Source organism: Fulmarus glacialis, unplaced genomic scaffold (genome assembly GCF_000690835.1).
Source record: "Fulmarus glacialis isolate BGI_N327 unplaced genomic scaffold, ASM69083v1 scaffold6025, whole genome shotgun sequence".
NCBI lineage: Eukaryota > Metazoa > Chordata > Aves > Procellariiformes > Procellariidae > Fulmarus > Fulmarus glacialis.
In genome coordinates, this window is record NW_009213523.1 from 32,707 (window position 1) to 51,951 (window position 19,245).

Consider the following 19,245-nt stretch of genomic DNA (forward strand, 5'->3'; position numbering starts at 1 on the left):
TTTTCTTTCCTTCACCCCCTCACACCCCCTCAGGTTTGCAAATGCAACTTTATACACGTGCAAAATGTTAATTGTTTGACTATAATTTAGTAGACAATTCCTAAAGCATGAAATGATATTTTAAATCTTATTTCCTCTTCAACACAGCTGCTCTTTAGTTACATTATTTTATTTTACTTACTTGTTTAGCACCTTCCTCTGGTTCTGGCACTTTTCTTTTCAGCCCGTTTCCCACCCCAGACTTCATATATTAGCTCTATGCGCCAGAGCTGCTCAAGTGATTGCAACATATGGCTTGCAGACAGCACAAAATCTTTCTTAAACCCTTTCAAAAGAGAATGATTTATATTTTTTGATGTGCATTAGTCATTACATTTATGATCTATACCAGAGATGCCCCCCACCTCCAAATCAGGGTTCTATTGTACTCGATGCTGTACAAACTTATTTGAAAGGAGGTCTACTCATGAAAGTTTGGAATCAGAAAAAAAGTGTTGTGAATTTGTCTGATTTTTGTCAGTTATCTAGCTGCAATCAGTAGTGTTCTTACATCTGAGCTGGTTAGGTGAGCACATGAAAATCTCAGTTCTCACTTTTAAAAGTCAATTCCTAGCCCATGTAGTTATAACAAAAAGGTAACTTAGACCAAAACAGTCAAAAACCAGATGACTTCTTTTAATAAAAACATGTTTACAATTGCCACTCTCTCACATAATTGGCCAATCCACGGCAAAGAGAAAAAGCTTGAATTTCAAATCCTCGCTGTCCTTTGTAGAACTGAAAATGAGAGAAAACACTGCAGTTTGCAAACAGAACAAAGTGTGATCCAGGAGTCAGGAGGGAGCACCCGTGAGAATAAACAGAACGCTTCAGAGCATCACTGGTCCTCACTTTTTACTGGAGGCTGCCTAAAATCCCCTCGATTCTTCCTGCTGCACCCTTGCCCTGTCTTTTTTCCCCCTTCCTTTGGAAAAAGAAGCACATAACATTTTAACCTGCGCTAAAGCCTGAAGAGCGGGTCATGAGGCGAATGAGAAATAGCTAGAGATGCTCTCCCCTCCCCACACCCTCACCCTCCCAGAACCCCCCTTCCCTGCACGCCCTTTGCTGCAGCATCCCAGGACCACTCACCCTGTCGGCAGCCTCCAAACTGGGGCAGCGACGCAGCCTGCCCCTCTTCCCATGCCACCTTCAGCGTGCGTCTCCTCCGGCAGAGTTTCCCCATGGACCAGGGCCACCAGCCCAGGTTTGGGCCAGAGATTTAAACCTTTCCCGGCTGACCGAGCACCGCCAATGGGCTGCCAGGCTCCTGGATTAAGCGGCAGCACTGGTTTCCCAGCCAGCTTTTATGGGTGCTTACCCATCCGTGCAAATTCCCCCAGCCCAGCCGTGGAGCGGTGCCGGTATTTAGGAGCTCCTTTTGTCAGGGGACCGATTCTCCGGGGGGCAAAGCTGGGAGGAGGATGGGGTAGGTGTGATTCAGCACGTGCAGCTCCCACATCTAGGGATAGAGGCACTTAGAAATGGGGTCCCCATCTGCAGGGATGGGCTTCCAGCTTCAGGAGAGGGACTGTGAGTTGCTGAGGTTTCACCAACATGCATGCCGGGGACAAGCAGGTGGGAATGGGGACACTCGTCCAGCCACACAGCCTGAGTCAGGGGTCCCAACTGGTAATGACCGCCCCATTGGGAGTAACCCACGACCCATCTCAGGCAGGGAGGAATAGCAGAAATGGTCCCAAAATTCCTAGGAAACAGCCAGCCCAGAGCACCACAAACCCAGGAGCATTTCCATGTCGGTTCACCTCCATCCCTTTGGAAAACAGAGTCCCTTTCACAGTGTGAAGAAATTGCTGTTTTCCTGCCCTGATTTCCCCAGTGCTAAGAAGCTCCAGGACGTGGGTTCCTTTGCTCCCACCGGCCTTTGAGTATCGGGTTTTGGGTCCTGCACCATGGGATGTGCCGAATGTCTCACGGCACCGAGCCGTGGCACAGCCAAGGGGTGAGACCATAACACATCTCTGCTCCATGGCACAGGACATGCCAGGTCCAGCAGCCATCATGGCAAACCCAATGCTGGTCTGCAAAGGAGTAATGTCGGGCAGATGCTGAGCAGGTGACAGAGGATGCCGGGTTCGGCTGGCCGGGATGGGATGCTCTCCGGAGCGTCACTCCTTTCGGCGAGTGATGGAGGGGGACAGGACCCTGGCACAACTTGCACCACTGGGCTATCCCTTTCTCTCCGGCTCGTGCAAGCCCCGTGCGAGCCCCCAGCTGATCTCAGGCCCCGTTACACAACCCCCAGTTCATGGATCGCCGTGGGGCACATGCGGCGACACAAAGGGCTTTGTTTAGCAGCCGTGTTTGCTCAGGGCGGCTGATTTTGGGAGCAAAGCCGATGACATGTGGTTGGCCAGGCCACCCGAGAGACTGGTGCTGAGCTTGCAGCTTCCTTTTTTAATAGGTGACTCAGGCGCTCGGTAGCTCACTGGGGTTGGTGGTGGGAGCCGGGCTGCGAAGCAGTGCCAGCGGCAGAGGTGGTGGACACCGACAGGTGGGTAGCGTTGTTTCTCTATAGGATAAAGCGGTTTAAATAGAAAGCAGAGCGAGCCAGAGCTGCCGTGTTACTGGCAAAAAGGGGTTTTCTCAGGGAAAGGAGAGGGATAGTGTTTTTGTTAGGGATTTGTTTTCCACTTATTGGGAGTTGGCTGTCAGATGTAACACAGTTACGGTTCAAGAGACCTGTAATATTATCTTCAGCAAGGAGACAGAGCAGTTGAGTGATTTATGGGCAGTAGCTGAAGAGGAAGTGAGTGAATTTTTAGGTTAATATTTAAGAGTCTTTTCCTCCCTGTTGCCTTCCCTTTCCCCTTCTTCCCCCTGTGACTAGAAAGATCAGTGAGTACAAATGAATACGAGGAATGATTTTCCCCCGTTGTAAGTGTCCAGGTCCCAGAGCCCTCCCTGCTCACCGGGGGCACGGCTGATGGGGCAGCCAGGCTGTAAACTGAGCCCGAGTGGCACATATGTGGGGCAAGGGAAGAGCTAAAGAAACCCCGACAGCTGCTCCCTATGGACAGTCCTAACATTGCAACCCCTCACATGAAATGTGCAGATTCATCCGGCGCCAGACGCTGGCACGAAGGACATTTTGCCGACAAACCCCAGCGGGGAGGAGCATTCCCCATATCCTTCACTTAGATAGCAGCCCCATCGGCCGCGGTGCCAGCCGCTGGGTGGGATGGGAGGAGGGGGTCCTCGGGAGCTCTTTTCTTCTATTTTAGCTCACGGGGGATGCTTTAATGCTCGAAGTATCAGGTTTAAAATCCCTGGGGCCGCAGTCAGTGCTAGTCAATCAGCGCCGTGCGGGATGCATCACTCAGCGCTGGAAGGGATGCCGAACGTGCCAGCGGAGCCCTTTTGCTCAGCAAGGCAGAAACGTGGAGCCCGGCACAGATCTCGAACAGGACTTCCATGCCCTCCATCTCATACACCACAAATAACACCGTAAGCCCGGTCTGCATATCATCCTTTGGCTTTCCTTTAGCATCCCCAGCTGGGAAGTTCCCCCTCCTTCCCAGGGGATGCTGTGCAGCAGCACCGTGTCACAACTCTTGAGATGTCCTAGGTGCCGCTTGGACACTGTTAGCCACAGACACCTGACAGCTCAGCTTTCTCGTTAGCGGAATGAACTGTTGTTCTTTTGCTCTTATCTATAATTAGCAATTTAGAGGGTGGCAGCAGCCTGTTTCGTCAGGCAGAGCCGCGTGGAGCTACCAGACTTTCCGCAAGCGCAGTGCCAGCCACCCGCCCGGAGGGTTTGAGCAGCCCCTATCTAAGGCAGGCAGATAAGCAGAGGGCTGTGCACAGCCTGTGCACTGCAAAAATGTCAAAAAAGGAGAAGGAAAAAAAAAAAGGCAGCGATAAGGGGAAGGCTTCAATGAAACCCTTGTATCTAATTATATCCGTCATTAAAACAGAAGCCCTGTGGTCTTTCATCCATCCAAGCTAACGGATGAAGGACTAGGCAGCACCGAGGCTGTGTTATTTTCCACTGCATGGACTGGAAATCTTCCTTCAGCTGCATTATTCATTCTTGGCTGGAGGGGTACATCGCTCTTCTTTGTGCAACATCTCGACCCACGGGCCCATGGGCCAATACAAATTATATCAGCTCAGCGGTAATACCCATAGCCTGGGGTGGGAGGAGACCATTAAACATTACCAGCCCAGTTCTAGGACACGGGGATGCTTTTGCTAAGCACTTAGCACTGAAATGGTTAAGTGCAGCAATGCTCCTGTCAGCCTGGGCAGGGTCCCTGCTTTGCCGTGAAGCGCTCCCATCTCCCAGAGGTAGTTTTTAAGAGAGGTTTTTCAGCGTGGCCATGCCCTTGCCAAGGGCTTGTGTTCGTTTTCCCAACCAGAAAGGATGCAAATCTGTGCTTGGTTTTCTTTCTGCTTTAAAGCTAGCAAGGCTGACTCTCCCCAGCTCTCCCCATTGCTCTTACTGGGAGGCTTAGCCAAACCTCATTACTGGGCAAGGAAGAAAGCTCCTGTTTTCCAGACTTGGTTGGACCCCTTTTGCCTTTCCAGTAGGTATTTCAGCAATGTAGGAGAAAAGAAAGAGATTCCCAGACAAGATTTTTCAAAGCCCTCTTCAAAGCTTTCTGCAGCTAATTCAGCACATGCTTCAATGCTCTTCTTACAGGGTATGGCCATAATAAGGAAAGACCATGAAATCCGAGGTACTTTCACTGGCAGTTACTTAATTTTCCATTTTTACAGAGTAGACCCCTTCAAATGCGTGCCTCAAGCCTCCAAACTAAGGGAGAAGCCCACTGCAGCAGATAGAGGAGCTTGTGTTAGCAGATCTCAGCACCAGCTCCTGTAAAAGCAGTGTCTCAGCGACGTCTTGACCCTCTCCTCCCCATTTCCAGGGTGCTGCTCATCTCAAAAAGCCAGGGATCTAGTCAAAATTTGGGGTCTCTTGAGCGGAGTGGGGAAAAACTGATGCAATCAGAGGGCGGTTGCAACCTCTCAGACTACCTTAAGATGTACCAAATCTGCCCCAGCAGTGCCACTGTCTCCACTGGCTGTAGGTGGATAATTCCTTTTGGCTCAGTGTTCAAGCTGCGGACAGCAGAAATCAGGGAGAGAGGTCCCATATTTACATGGTGACTTAGCAAAAGAAGCATTAAGGGAATATCTTCTTCTGTTTCCTCTCCTGGTGTCCTAGTGACCTCTGGCAGAACTGGGCAGCTAAATCTGTATTGCATCCCACTGCTTCCTCATGTATCCAGTCTTGGTTCTGCATCAAAATGCCTGCACATCTGCAGGAGCAGCTGGAACCAAGGACAAAAGAAACCTTGGGGTTTGGCGTCTTCCAGCAGCACGCTGGCCAGCGTCTGACAAGCTCACTGGGGTCCCTCTGCTCATATCTTCATGGCTTTTTGGTGCATGTTTGTCCCAGTAGAAACCGGTATTTCATTTGAAACACCAACTCTCGGAATCCTGTTAGTGTATAACATTAGCTGTTGTCACTTTAAAATAAAAACAGAGTAAATCCCCTTCAGTATTTTTTAGAGAAAAACTTGAAAATCTGAACTCAAAACACAGAAAACAAAGAAAAAGAATCGTTAAGTTTGCTATTTACAAAATCTCGTGATTTGGGGACTGAGATTTGAGGGCAAAGAACGCTAGAATTGCTGCAGTGCTTCTAATGTGCACATACTAAAAAGCACATCAGCCCTTTCCTGGCTGTGCAATAGCTGGATTTGTGGAGAGAGAGCCCATTGTTCAAACAGAAAGCATTGCAAATACCGCACTAAATCCAAATGCAGCAGTGCAAGTCTGCAGATAAAAGGAGAACCTTCTCGTGTTTTTACAACGGTAACGGAGAAATTACAGCCCTGACTAACCTGGAGGACTAAGATGCATCATATAGGTGTAAAGTTCTATATAGGTCTGTGTTGGGAGGCGGAGTTGGCCGTCCTGCTCACACCTAGCACAGTAACGCAAAAAGAAATTTCTTAGCTAGAATTTGGAGTTGCCTCTTTCTTTGAAAACTGAACCCATCTGTATTAGAGCCATTAATTTCGACATGAACTTCTCTCTGGGGATGGGCACAGCTTTCGTCCTCAGGGGGAGGGGAAGCCCCCGCTGTTTAGGGGGGAGACCAAGAGGGACAGAATACAACAGGTGGGAATGAGGGAGCATGGCCTGAGCATCACCCGAAAGTGCGTGATCACTCCAACCATCCAGTCCCTCTGTGGACCCCTCAGGAGGTCTGGCTAATAGATCACCTCCTCCCAGAGTAGCCATTTCTCCGTGAACCAGATAGGGACATCCTCAGCTGTGGTCATCTCCATGGAAGGCATCTGAACAAAGGTAGGAGGAACGCTGAATATCTTGAATATTTCAGCAATGCCATGCTGGTGCAGCTCAAAATATCAGATCTCTAAACTAAGAGCAGGGTTCAGTCCTCTGCCAAAGACTCCTTGCTACATCCTTGGGAAAGTCTCTTCATCTCTCCATTCCCTGAAACAGGTTCCCAGAGGAGAGGTAAAGATAAATGGATATAACTACTTGTGAGGCAAGCCGACAGGAGAGCCGTGTGGCCACGGAGCAAAAAAAGTGGGAATTGGTTCAAGTTGAACATGCGTAGCTCCTTCATGTCCTCCAACTCGCTCATGTTTGGTGATGGCCTTGTCCAGGGATGCAGGAACGGGTGCGGGTTCGGTGCCCCACCGGCAGGATGGTGGCATCAGGTCACTACTCGATGTGTTACTCTCATCCAGGCTCAAAGTCCGTTTCAGCTATGAAAAAGGTGGAAATGTCCACATTTTCTCCCTGAACCAAAAGGGCATGATGTTAAGTTTTGGGGGACCAGGGCGGGGGCTGCCAGGGGGATTGGTGTGCAGACAGCAGAGGCACCCGGCAGAGCCCTCGGGAAGCGATGCTCACGCTCCAGGCTGGCCGTGCCCTCGCATCTTTGGCACATAGCTCACCACGCACGTCTGTCCCTGTTTCAGATGAGAGGACACGGTCTTTTTTAGACATATCAGACAACACTAGCCACATACTTCACCAAGGACGAGGGAGGTCCTCTGCGCCCTCCGTGAAGGAGCTGTCGGCTCTCTATCTCTCCCAGACAGCTGCTGCTGCTGCTCACGCCGGCAGCCCCGCACAGCCGGTAAGCACCGCGCGCCGCCGTCCTCCCCCTCACAAATCACCAGCGGCATCCGAACAATGTCCCGTCCCAGCAAGTGGTTGTAAGAGGGTGAGAGTGAACATGTCTGGTTTCGTAAATCTGGAGAAACACAGCATCTGGTTTTCTAAAAATGACCAGCTTTCCCTTGTCATTTGCAAATCTTGTATAAATGTTATCAGAGGTGCTGATATGTATGTATATGATGTATAAGCTGCATATACATACACACACACATATATGTACACATTATATTCACACATGCACACACATACCAAACACACTGACACATCTACATCCACTAGCCCATACAAAGAGTTTATTCACACATAAGATTTTCATTTTATTTGCATGTATATATTTACACACTCACATCCGTGGAGGAAATATTCAGCACACAGCAACACATACATCTCCATGCTATCCCCATTCCAACACACACACATATATATGTCCGTATATGTCACACTCAAGCATAACTTTACAGTTCAACGTCCCTGTGTTCCTCTGTTTATAGCCCTTGGTCTGGGATCCAGGGATTTAATCACCCACTCCAGGCTGATCATTGGGTCATAGGATAATTCAGGTTATAAGGGTTATGAGGCACTGAGCTACATTTTTCCCATTTCCCCAGCTCCACTGGTGATCCGGGAGTAACGTGGGATGTGATTTCACATCTGGACCTTTCCTGCAGGCACGTTTATGCTCTCTCCCACTCTCAATCTTTTGCGGGGTCCCTGTCCAGAGATGCGGTCCCTCGAGCATCTCTCAGGGCTCTGTGCTGGAAGAGTCCAGACTGAAGCAGTCCCAGTTGAAAATAAATGGGTCGAGACTGTAACTGGAAAATTACAAGTGATTAGAAGTCTAGGGAAAAAAAAGAAAAGCAATTTCGAAACAATGAATTACACAATCCATAATGCAATTACAAATGTAGATCAGTTTTATTTTTAAAATATTGAAGTATAAACAAAAATACAGGCTAATTCAAACTTTGGAGAAATCAGTGCCTCTTTTGATTTTCTCCCAACTCTAAACAAATGTGTTCAGGGTTTTGTTTGTTGACTGAGACTTTTGGAACAAAAATTTCCGATCAACCTGTAATAAGATTGTTTTTTCCAGCTGTACAGAACTGCCAGTGAACCAAAAAAAAACCCTCACCTGTAATGGTTTTCAGGTCTCCCTAGTTGATACATATATATATACACACACACACACACAGAGATAATGTGTCTTCCTATGCAGTTTGATGTAATTCCTCATCGTGTCTTTTCCAGAGTACTGTAAAGGACAACTCCATTCACTCTCCCCACAGACAGAAAAAAAGCAAGGTAAGAAATGTAAAAGATAAGCACTGTTATCTAACCAAATATTTGTGGACTGTGGTGGAGTGTGATTTAAATACCCACACAAGGCAGCGAGGAGCACTTTCATACTGAATATAGCTATCAGCTGCTCGGTCGCCCTTCCCCACGTTCAGAAGTTCTTCACAGATCCCAAAAAAAGCCTTATTTTAAAAAGTGCATTCAAAGTATGTTGGCTCATATGAAAGATTTGCATGTTACGCGTGCTGCAAAATATGCTGATTTTGGTATTCTGGGTTGTTTTTTTTTTTAACTAATGTTCAGTACTTATTTTTAGCCGGAACAATCTGCGTGTAACAGAGTGAAATAACACCGCGCGCCATTGCTTTGAGCAACAACTAATAATATTCCAGGCATAACTCTACAGACGTAACTCCACAGGCATGCCAAGGGTCAGCAGATCTGTTTACTGAAAGGAAAGCCACCAGGATTACAGTCTCTTTTAGATAATGATTATAGGCCTCGGCTACCTTCCCTTTGGATAAATGCCAAACTAGTGCAGGTTGCAGGTATTCAGTTCAGCGTTCGGCGTCCAGGCTTCCCAAGCTAAGGAGAAAAAACGCAGAAAGTGAGGCTCAAAGGTAGGCTAAACAACCACAGTCCACCCCGCCACAACTGCACCCTATGTTCACTTCTGTGCCAATGCTGCTGTGAATTCAAGCTGAGCTCAGGCTGACTGAGTCTAAACAGGTCTAACTTTTGCTGGCCTCCAGCTATGGCTGTTACCCCGACCTCTGGTCCCTCAGCCTTGCTTTTTCCTCCTAACAGAGCACAGAATTTGGCTTGCTAATTCCAACAGTTTGTAAACCTTAGTTAGTCTCATGCCTGTACAAGTCTGCAAGTCAAAAGAGCTTTATTTAAGTCTCCAATTGTATAACTGTGCGTCTATTCTTATGCAAATGATGACGTGGGGTACACTTGTGTGTCCAAAAGAAGAAATCATTAATCAGACAAACATCCTTCCCCAAGCCCTCACTCCTGTGCAGTGGGCGGCCCATGGTGCTATCAAAAGCTCATCATGCTAGCTCACTAAAAACAGGCTGTCCTCGTCAGCTCAGTTTGACACTTTTGTTTGGTTCCCTCTCCCCATTTTCTTCTTGAGACCTCTTCACAAATAGCTCCTTGGTTTTCTCCTGCACCCATATCCCATGCTCCCAGATGCTCTGCAGGTCCTCACGCTGCCCTGGGAGCAGGAGGGAGAAGTTAACTTTTAGCTCGCTACTCTAAGACAGCCTTCTTCGTGTTATTCTTGCCGTCACTCCCTCTTGCTGACACAGTCCAAATCGGGCATCTCTGTTACGCTGTAGCTGGACTGAATCCTGGGGACTGCAGACTAACCACCGCCCATGCCTGGATTAGAGACCCTGCTTTAGAGCGCATTGCTGTGGAACCAGAGCTAACACCAAGCCTGGAGCGTGTGCAGTGGTGTGATGCTTTAGAGTGCTGTGTGCTACTGAACCAAAGGTATGGAGCTTAGCAGGTGCATGGATTTCCCTTGTTGGCTGGCTTTTTCCTTTGCCGTTCTCACTATTAACAGCCATGGGGTTGGGGGTAAGAGATGATGCTGACGTTTAAAACTGTTTCCCTAAAGATGTCAGAAGCTCAGAAATCATCTAAAGTTGCCATCAAGAAAATGGAAGACGACCTACCTCCCCCTCCCACCCTTGGCTCAGTCCAGGTCGTCGCTCCAGGGAGCCAGGATCTCAACCTACTCCCTGTGCCTCCTCCAAAGCAAGCCTTCTCCAAGTTCTACCAGCAGCGTCAAGTGAACGAGCTAAAGAGGCTCTACAGACACATGCATCCTGAGCTCAGGAAGAACTTGGAAGAAGCTGTGACTGAGGACCTAGCAGAAATGCTTAATACTGAAGATCCCAATGCACAGGCATCTGTGAACCTGGACAAAGTTCTTCCAGGAGAGGTTCAGTCCATGCGCTGGATTTTTGAGAACTGGGCACTTGACTCCATTGGGGACCATCAAGCCACAAAGAAGCTGACGGAAGAAGAGATCATTCCCAGCGGGGATGTGAAAAGTACTTCCCTGAGGTTTGAAAGTCAGTCAATCAATGGGGACAGTCTGTCAACATCAGCCAAGGTATCAGAAATGGACCTTGCCAGAGGGGATGTGCATACTGCCCGATGGCTGTTTGAAACGCAACCACTAGACTCATTAAACAAACTGTATTCGGATGAAACCGAAGTGCAGGAGGCAGTTCTCAAGGAACCTGTCCAGGGAGGTGATGTAAAAGGTGCCAGACAACTCTTTGAAGCACAGTCCTTGGATGCTATAGGACGCTGCTGCTCAGTGGAGGAGAAGAGCATCCTACAACTCAAGTCAGAAATCCAGGAGCTAAAAGGCGATGTTAAGAAGACCATCAGGCTCTTCCAAACAGAGCCCCTCTGTGCCATCAGAGACAAAACTGGGAACATCCATGAAATCAAGTCCGTCTGCCGAGAAGAAATTCAGAGCAACACAGTCAGAACGGCTCGCTGGCTGTTTGAGACTCAGCCCCTGGATACCATCAACAAGGACACTTCCAAAGTGCAGATAATCCGTGGGATTTCATTGGAAGAAATTGGAAGGCCAGATGTCAGTGGAGCAAGGTGGATATTTGAAACTCAGCCTCTGGATGCCATCAGAGAAATCACAGTTGAAGAACAGGATTTCAAGGCTTCAACGGATTTTGTCACAGGGGCAGATGTCAGTAAGCATCGGATGCTCTTTGAGACCCAGACTCTTGATTCTCTGAAAGGAGAAGCTTCAGAAAGCGCTGTAGCCAAAGAACAAGTCATTGGAGGTGATGTGAAATCTACACTCTGGCTATTCGAAACCCAGCCAATGGAAACCCTGAAAGACAATTTTGAGGTGGGACGTTTAAAGAAAGTAGAGCTTTCAGCAGAGGAGAAGGGAGATGTGAAGCAAAGAAAACATGTCTTTGAGACCTGTCCCCTTGGCAGCATCTCCAAGGCATTTGAGGAAGAAATTCCAGCCACCAGCATGGAAGAGGTAGTGAAAGGGGATGTGAAGTCTTTCAAGACCCTGTTTGAGACTATCCCCTTAGACAGCATTAAGCAGGCTGATGCTGAGCCCATCACCAAAGAAGAGGAGAAGATTCCAGCTGGCAACGTCAAAGCCAACCAAATCCTGTTTGAGACAACTCCTCTGTATGCCATCAAGGATAGCTTTGGCAATTTCCATGAAGTCACCTCTGTAAGCAGAGAGCAAATCATCAGTGGTGATGTCAAGAACTACAAATGGATGTTTGAAACCAGGCCCCTGGACCAGTTTGATGAAAGCACCAAGAAAGTGGATATAATACGGGGCATCACAAAACAAGAGGTGGTGGCTGGTGATGTCAGAACAGCCAAGTGGCTCTTTGAAACTCAGCCCATGGACGTCATTCATCACCAAGCTATGCAAGGTGAGGAGCATCCGTCAATGAAGCGGGAGATCTCCCAGCGGGGGGATGTGAAGACCTGCAGGTGGCTTTTTGAGACCCAACCCATCCACACCCTGTACGAGAAGGCTGAAAAGAAGCAGGAGGAGAATGGTAGTGTGCCCCAAGCTGATGTGAAGTCATACACGTGGATGTTTGAGACTCAGCCCCTGGACTCCCTGAAAGGCCAGGAGGAGCAGTATTTACAAGTCAGTAAGGCATACAGTCAGGAGGAATTACAGGGAGTTGATGTCAAAACTGTCCGGCACTTATTTGAGACTGAACCCTTGGGCAGCAGTGTTGCTGGTGAAGCTGACCAAAAGAAAACCATGCGGTACTCCAGTCGTGTGGAGATACAGTCTGGAGAAGTTTCCAGAGTGAAGGAGTTCTTTGAAGCTAAGCCCTTGGATACAGCCACCAAATCAACATCCCAGAAGGATGATGGGACAATTGAAGCTGGATCCGTGCACAAGTTCACTTGGCTCTTTGAGAACTACCCCATGGACTCACTGAAGGACAACTCTGAGGGCATCCAGGAAATCCCTCCAGAGAAGGATATCAAGGGGGGAGATGTTGGAGGCAAAAGGTTCGTATTTGAGACCTATTCCCTTGACCAAATCCATGACAAAGTGGACGAGACAGAGCTCCAGAAGATCCAGAAAGACACCATGAGCAAAGCTAATGTCAAGTCCTGCACAATGCTCTTTGAAAGCCAACCCTTATATGCTATCCAGGACAAAGAGGGGGGATATCATGAGGTCACCTCAGTGCAGAAAGAAGAAATCATGAAAGGTGATGTGAAAGGCGCCCGGTGGTTGTTTGAAACTAAGCCCCTGGATCAGATCAAGAAGGAAGAAGAGGTGTTTGTGATTAGGGCTGTCACCCAAGAGGACATCAAGAAAGGAGATGTCCAGGCTGCCCGGTGGAGGTTTGAGACAGAGCCTCTTGACTCCTTCTCAGGGGGAAAAATGTCTGTGCCCAGAACGGTAGACGATGTGCAGAAAGGAGATGTTCAGTCCAACAAGCAGCTATTTGAGTCCCAGCAAGTGGGACAGAAGAAGTACGTGAGAATGGTTAGTGTCAGTGATGTTCAGCGGGGTGATGTGAGGACGTCCACCTGGCTTTTTGAAAACCAGCCTGTGGACTCCCTGTATGGGGATGCGGAGAGAGACCCATCTATGAATACAGTGCAGAGAGAGGACAACCAGAAAGGGGATGTAAAACGCTGCACCTGGTTGTTTGAAACCCAGCCAATGGACACCCTTAAGGACCCAGAGGTGACGGCCAGTGCTGGAGCCCAAGAAGCAATCCCTCACGCAGATGTGAAAAGTACAACTTGGCTCTTTGAGAGCACACCCTTGGACAAATTTAGTGCTTCTGAAGGTAGTATAGAAACAGAACTGAAAGAAAGAACCATGAAGGAGACTTTAGAGACGCTCTGCACTTGCCAGGCTATTCAGCATGATGGGATCCTCATTGAAGCCAATGATACGGAGAGTGTGAAGATGGTGAAGTACCAGCTCAGCAGCCCAGGTGCTCCAGAGATCCTGAAAGAGGAGATTGTGGGAGGCCATTTGCAAAGGATCATGCTGCAGCTCCTGCACAGAACAAATGTGGAAGCACAGAGTGTGCTGGTGGAGGAGGACAGAGAGGGCAAGATCAAAGTAAGCCCATTGCAGCTACTGGACCAGAGTGAAGCTGTTAAAGGCAAAGAGGACTTGAGTGGAAATGTAGCTAAGGCTTTACAGGGTCTCCTCAGTCAAGATGCTTCCATCAAAAAGGGGATGGTCTTACAAGAGACAAAGTCAGGATCGGTGAAGATGACTCTCTACTCCCTCCTGTTCCATTCTGTCCAGCAGAAAGTTGTCAAGGGGGATGTGAAGTCAACGATAGGGAACCTGTTGGCTTCTTCTCAGGAGCAAAAAGCAACAGCAACCATTAAGCGTGAGGACAATGAAAAAGGAAATGTCCAGCTTTTTGCGAGCTGCATTGAGAAGGGAGATCTAGACTATCTGAAGAATCTCCAGCAGGAGTCGGAGATACAATCCCTCATCTCTTCCCAAGCAGAGCAGGGGGCAGATGAGAGTGTCCCACGGGCTGTGCAGGGGGCTAAGATACATATCTTACCAAATAAAGAACAAATAGAGAAAGTAATTGCAGAGGGTGAGCCAGGGGCCACAGAGGGAGCAGAGAAGGTATTTGCATGTGAAAGCATGGGCAAAGAGGGTGCATTAGAGAGAGAGGCTGTGCATGCAGCAGGTGTGACAGGCACCACTGTGCAATGTCTTGGGAAGCCCCTGCCCACAGTGATGGGAAAGGAAGAGATTCTGTTGGGAGGGCTTAAAGTGACTACAAAGTCAATCCAAAGGGTTGCAGATGTCAGCAAGAAGGCAGAGAAAGAAGAAGCCACCATTGCCAGTTTGAAGGAACCCAAAGCTATGATGCAAGGCAAATTTCCAACCCAAGTGATGGCTCAGAGAGAAGAAGTGGCTGGGAAACAGCAGAATTTGGTGGCTGGGGAAGCCAGCCAGATGCAGCCAGAAGAAAAGGCCCTGGGGAGCGATCTTCAGGCTGCAATGCAAAGCCTGAGGCTAGCAACAGCAGAAGCAAAAAACATTCAACACCATGTCCAGAACAAGCTACAGAGGAACAGGGAAGAGATCCACACGGCTTGCAGGCAGCAGGCAGCCAGCACACAGGGGACAGTGACCCTTCAATCAACCATACGCCAACAAGACTCTGCATCCACCACGCAGGAGAGCACCAGCACTGCCATCAGGACTACCACCACTAGAGTCCAGGAGGCATCCAAGACCCACACAAGTGTGTCTCAGAAGAGCATAGCATCACACAAAAAGGTCAGTGCTTCAGAGGAAGTACAGGGAGGACAACTATCGAGCCAGGAAAGCCAAGCTGTGCCTAGTAGAGATTTTAGCATTAAGGATGGCCTTTATACTGCCACACCTGTGAAAACCTATATAAACCCTTTTGTTGAGTCTGATTACAAAGAGCAATCAGTGCAAGAAGAAAGAGATGTTATTATCAGAGGGGATGTACAGACAGCTATCAGAGCACTGCAAAGTGCTGCCACAGAACAGTGCCTGGTAGAAAAGGAGGATGTTGTCCGAGGTAATTTAAAAGCCACACTTCAGTCGCTGGAAAAGTCTAATGTTAATGTCTCCAGAGGGGATTTTAAAGCCGCTATGATATACAGAAATGCAGGGCAGTCCTATTCTGTGTGTAAAAAGAAAAATGAGACTCAAGTCGTTAGTAACCAGACTGCTGTAGTGGCTTCAGGGTCACAGGCTGATAATGACTTTCCTCCTCCTCCTTCAGTTGCTGTGATGAAAGCAGAACATTGCCCACCTTCAACTAAAGCAACAAGAGAAGGTGCCCCTCCACTACCAACCAGCAAAGATGAAGCCCCAGGATGTTCTGCACCGCTCCAGACCCCTCTTCTTCCCCTCCCTTCTCTGTCCTGCAAACCCAGTGATCAGAGCCCTGCAGAGAGGCCCAGGACTCCTCCAAAACCAGAAATTACTGCCCCACCCAAGAAAAAACCTGTTCCCCCTCCAAAACCTGAGCACCTCTTACAAGTGGCACATTCTGCCTCTGCAAATAACAGCACAAGCAGATCAACCAAACCCATCCCTCCACCCCTGCCTCCGAAACCTCCAGGCCTGAGGGAGATCAGCAAGCCAAAGCCTCCCCTCACGGAGCTGGGATTAAGCTGCATGGAAATACGTGAACAATCAGGCCATGGGGAGGTTCAAGGAAAATGCTGCACTTTGGAGACATCTGTGAACAAGCCTGTCACTGTTCAGGGTATGAACCCTGAGAGAAAGCTGCCAAAAAACACTGCCAAAACCCCTCTTCAACTGGCAGAGGAAAGGTACAAGGCCAGCAAAGGAGGACAAGGAAAGGTGGAATCAGAGAGTGCTAAGACTTCAAAGCCAATAAAAAATGGAGGGGTTAGTTTTGAAGTTGGGCAGGGAATGATGAGCGGGAAAGCAGCAGGTCCAAAGAGGTGCCCAGGTGAGGTGGTTCAGAGGCATATAGAGCTGTGCCAAGATGAGAACGGGTGCTCTTCAGTATCACATCCAACCTGTCCTGGTAGAACAGAGACACTTAATGTGCCAGGACAGACTGAGCCAAGCACCTCCTCTGTGGACCACACCACTCCTCCAAATAGAGGAGATGACATTGCACAAAATGCCTCATCCAAGGTGGAAAGGGAAAGTGTGTCTAATTCTTATGGATCGTGGGATAGCCAGAGAGCCGTGCAGCAGGTGAATGAGAGGAGGCAAATGTGTCATTCAATGTCCTTCCATCAGCAGCCAATGAACTCTCTTGAGGAGCAACAGCAGGGGAATAGTGGGCAATTGAAATGTCCTGATGGGGAGGCAGAGACACCTGCCCAGGAGAAGCCAGCAGTTGTTATGAGAGAAAAAACCAAGAGAGAAACAGAAGATGAGCGTCGGAAGAGGCTCTCAGTACACAAAGAGGAGATCATGAAAGGCAATGTCAAGGAGGCTATGGAGATCTTTGAGAACCTCAGGAGACAGGAGGAGCTGCAAGAGATCTTGACTCGGGTGAGGGAGTTTGAGGAGGAGACAAGCAAAGTGGATGTGAAAGCTCTGAAGAGCTTCTTTGAGAAGGTCCCTGACTGGGTTGTTTGTCAGAAGGCCCATCAGGCCAAGCAACAGGACAGGGCTGAGACACTGGCAAAGGAGGACACTGACAGTGTCTCCTCAGTAGAGTTGGTTTTTGGGGACCTGGAAAGAGCAAGTGCTGAGATTATCCACCTGAAGGAGCAGACACTTGCCCGGCTCCTGGACATCGAGGAGGCCATCAAGAAAGCTCTTTATTCTGTCTCTAGTCTCAAGTCTGAGTCAGACATTGCTGGGCTCTCAGGGCTGTTCAAGGAGTCTCTGGGGAACACCCAAAGCTCTGTGAGCAGCAGCAATATCCGTAAAATCAGCATTGTCTCAAGCAAAGCCAAGCAGGAGGGAATCACACTGGAGAGAGGGGAAGCAGCATCTGTGGAAGGTGCAAAGGTGGAAGCAGCATCTGTGGAAGGTGCAAAGGTGGCAGAAAAGACCGAGGTAACCAAGGCAGAGCTAGAGGTCCCCCGCCTCGTTCAATCTCGTGTCAGCTCTCCCTCCTCACCCTCCTACATCTCCATCGAGTCTGCTGCCAGGAAACCAGCAGAATCACCCAGGACAGCACATTCCCCCTGGGACATCCCTTCACCAGACTGTCTTGACACTCCAGGAAAGAGGGATGCTTTTGCTCAGGACAGCTTTAGCTCCTTAAACCATCCATCAGCAGGGTCTACCGGGCATGACATGACCCCCTTTGAGAAGAGACCAGAACCCGTCCAAACAAAAGTTGGGCTGAGCTCAATGAAACAGCAAACCCTTGGCAATGCCAACCATCTGATCAGTGAGAAAGAGAGGTGCCCTCTGGACACCTCCAAAGGCAGCTGCCACTGTGGGATGAAAGGAGGTTTTTCGGACTACTGCTCCCTGAATGTCCCCAGCCCGCAAAATCCACGGAGGCAGAAAAGCATCTTGGAGCTGCAGACAGGGCCCGATGGGTCCAAGCTCTACGGAGCCACCCGGACTGTCATGGAGCAGTATGAGGAAATGGACCAGTTTGGAAACAAAATCATCACTTCGTCCACCACAGTCACCAAGCAATCTGAGACACAAACATCTTCCACGTGCGATGTGGTCTCTCATCCCCAATATGAGGTATCTGCCTCACCCATGTTTCGGAGGTACCTGAAGAGCCCAGGTGAAGCCTTCCAAACCAATGGCAGTTTTCAGGAGCCAGGAGTGGTCTTTGTCACCTTTGGCAATTCCAAGCCAAAGAAATAGGAGATTCTGGAGAGCAAGAGAGAACTGTATAAGACAAAAAAGAAAATCCACAATAAAGAAATCTCCTGGTTTATCCACATTACACACAGGGATTAATCTACACCCTAAGAAGTTCTCAGGGTCATTGTCTTGGTGTTTGCATACAGACAGGACAAATGCAGTCTGCCTTGACACTGGAGGAGAACAGCCCTCACCTGGCCAACCCAACAGACTTGGTGCTGTACGACAACCCAGAGCCCTGACACTGTTAGAAGCACAAGGGAAAAATCCATCCATGGGCACCTTAGGGTAGCTTCTTCCCCTTAGAGTGTTTGGGGGTGGGGGGAGGAGGGTTGTATCGGGCTTCTCTGAACTAACGCAGAAGAAAGGGTGGGTAGGATCAATTAAAGAACCAACCAGTCTGGTCATTGGCAAACAAACACCTTTATTCTATCTTCTTTTTCTAATTTCAATACAGATTTTCCAAGAAGGGCATCCTAAACACACATATGTACACATACTCATATTGATAGGTGGGTTGGATAGGTTTTCTCTTAGCCATTAACGAAAGAAAAGGAAAAAATAACTTAAATTGTTGTCACTATTGGGGTTGGGGGAGGTATTTATCAGTTTATGTTTCAGTTCCTGGAAAGTACTCGATGCTACTGAAAACTGTCAAGCCAAGACCTTCAGCTATTATCAGTGCTGTTCTCCCCCCAAAAGTTGCTATGAAAGATTCTTTACTTGAGTCAGAATGGTTACTGCTTTCCTTTATTTTCAGAATTGTAATTTATTATTCAATATATACAAAAACCTTATTTTAGATTTTCCATGCTTTCATACATGTTTACTGTTTCAATTCATTTTGAGACTTTGTAAAGCAATTTTATTATGACTTTGTTTTGTACATTCTCAACTCAAGATTTTAGATATTTTGTGGCTTTTTTTTTAACTTCTATTGCTGCGTTCTGAATGTAAACATTACCTCTAAAAATACTTTGGTCTGGTTGAGTTTCTTTTGTTGAGTGCTTGTTTCCTTTCAAAGTACCTAGAAATCATCTCTCAATGAACCAGTTGAATGACATATTGAGAGCACTCTAAATCACTGGAGGGATTTAGTCTACATCTTCTTTACAATACGTGGGTGGATTAACAGCCCTGCGGCAAGAAGCATTCATACTCTTGTCTGAAAACTGGGTTGAGTCCAGGGTGATATACACCGCCCAATCCAGGACCCTGTGTAGGTGTGTGGAGACTGGGTAGGATGTACACACCGAGAAGGTCTGAACACTTGCCTGTACCCATTTTCTCTGTGTGAGAAGGCAGCAGAGGTGGTGTGCTTCCATAAGCCTTACATGGAGGGGCAGTTGATGAACCAGCCG

The 19,245-nt window shown here is 48.3% G+C and overlaps 1 protein-coding gene across 1 annotated transcript in view; it reads left to right on the forward strand.

The window, feature by feature from the left end:
• LOC104077097 (xin actin-binding repeat-containing protein 1) overlaps positions 1-18,859 on the forward strand; it is a 22,071-nt gene extending 3,212 nt beyond the window's left edge. Inside the window, exons 2-5 of the mRNA XM_009578212.1 lie at positions 7,032-7,192; positions 8,482-8,535; positions 10,160-17,051; positions 17,082-18,859. Of these exons, the coding sequence (XP_009576507.1) occupies positions 10,160-17,051; positions 17,082-17,884 (7,695 nt within the window). The 5' untranslated portion in view covers positions 7,032-7,192; positions 8,482-8,535 and the 3' untranslated portion in view covers positions 17,885-18,859. The remainder of the gene's footprint in view (positions 1-7,031; positions 7,193-8,481; positions 8,536-10,159; positions 17,052-17,081) is intronic.
• Positions 18,860-19,245: the final 386 nt, after the last annotated feature.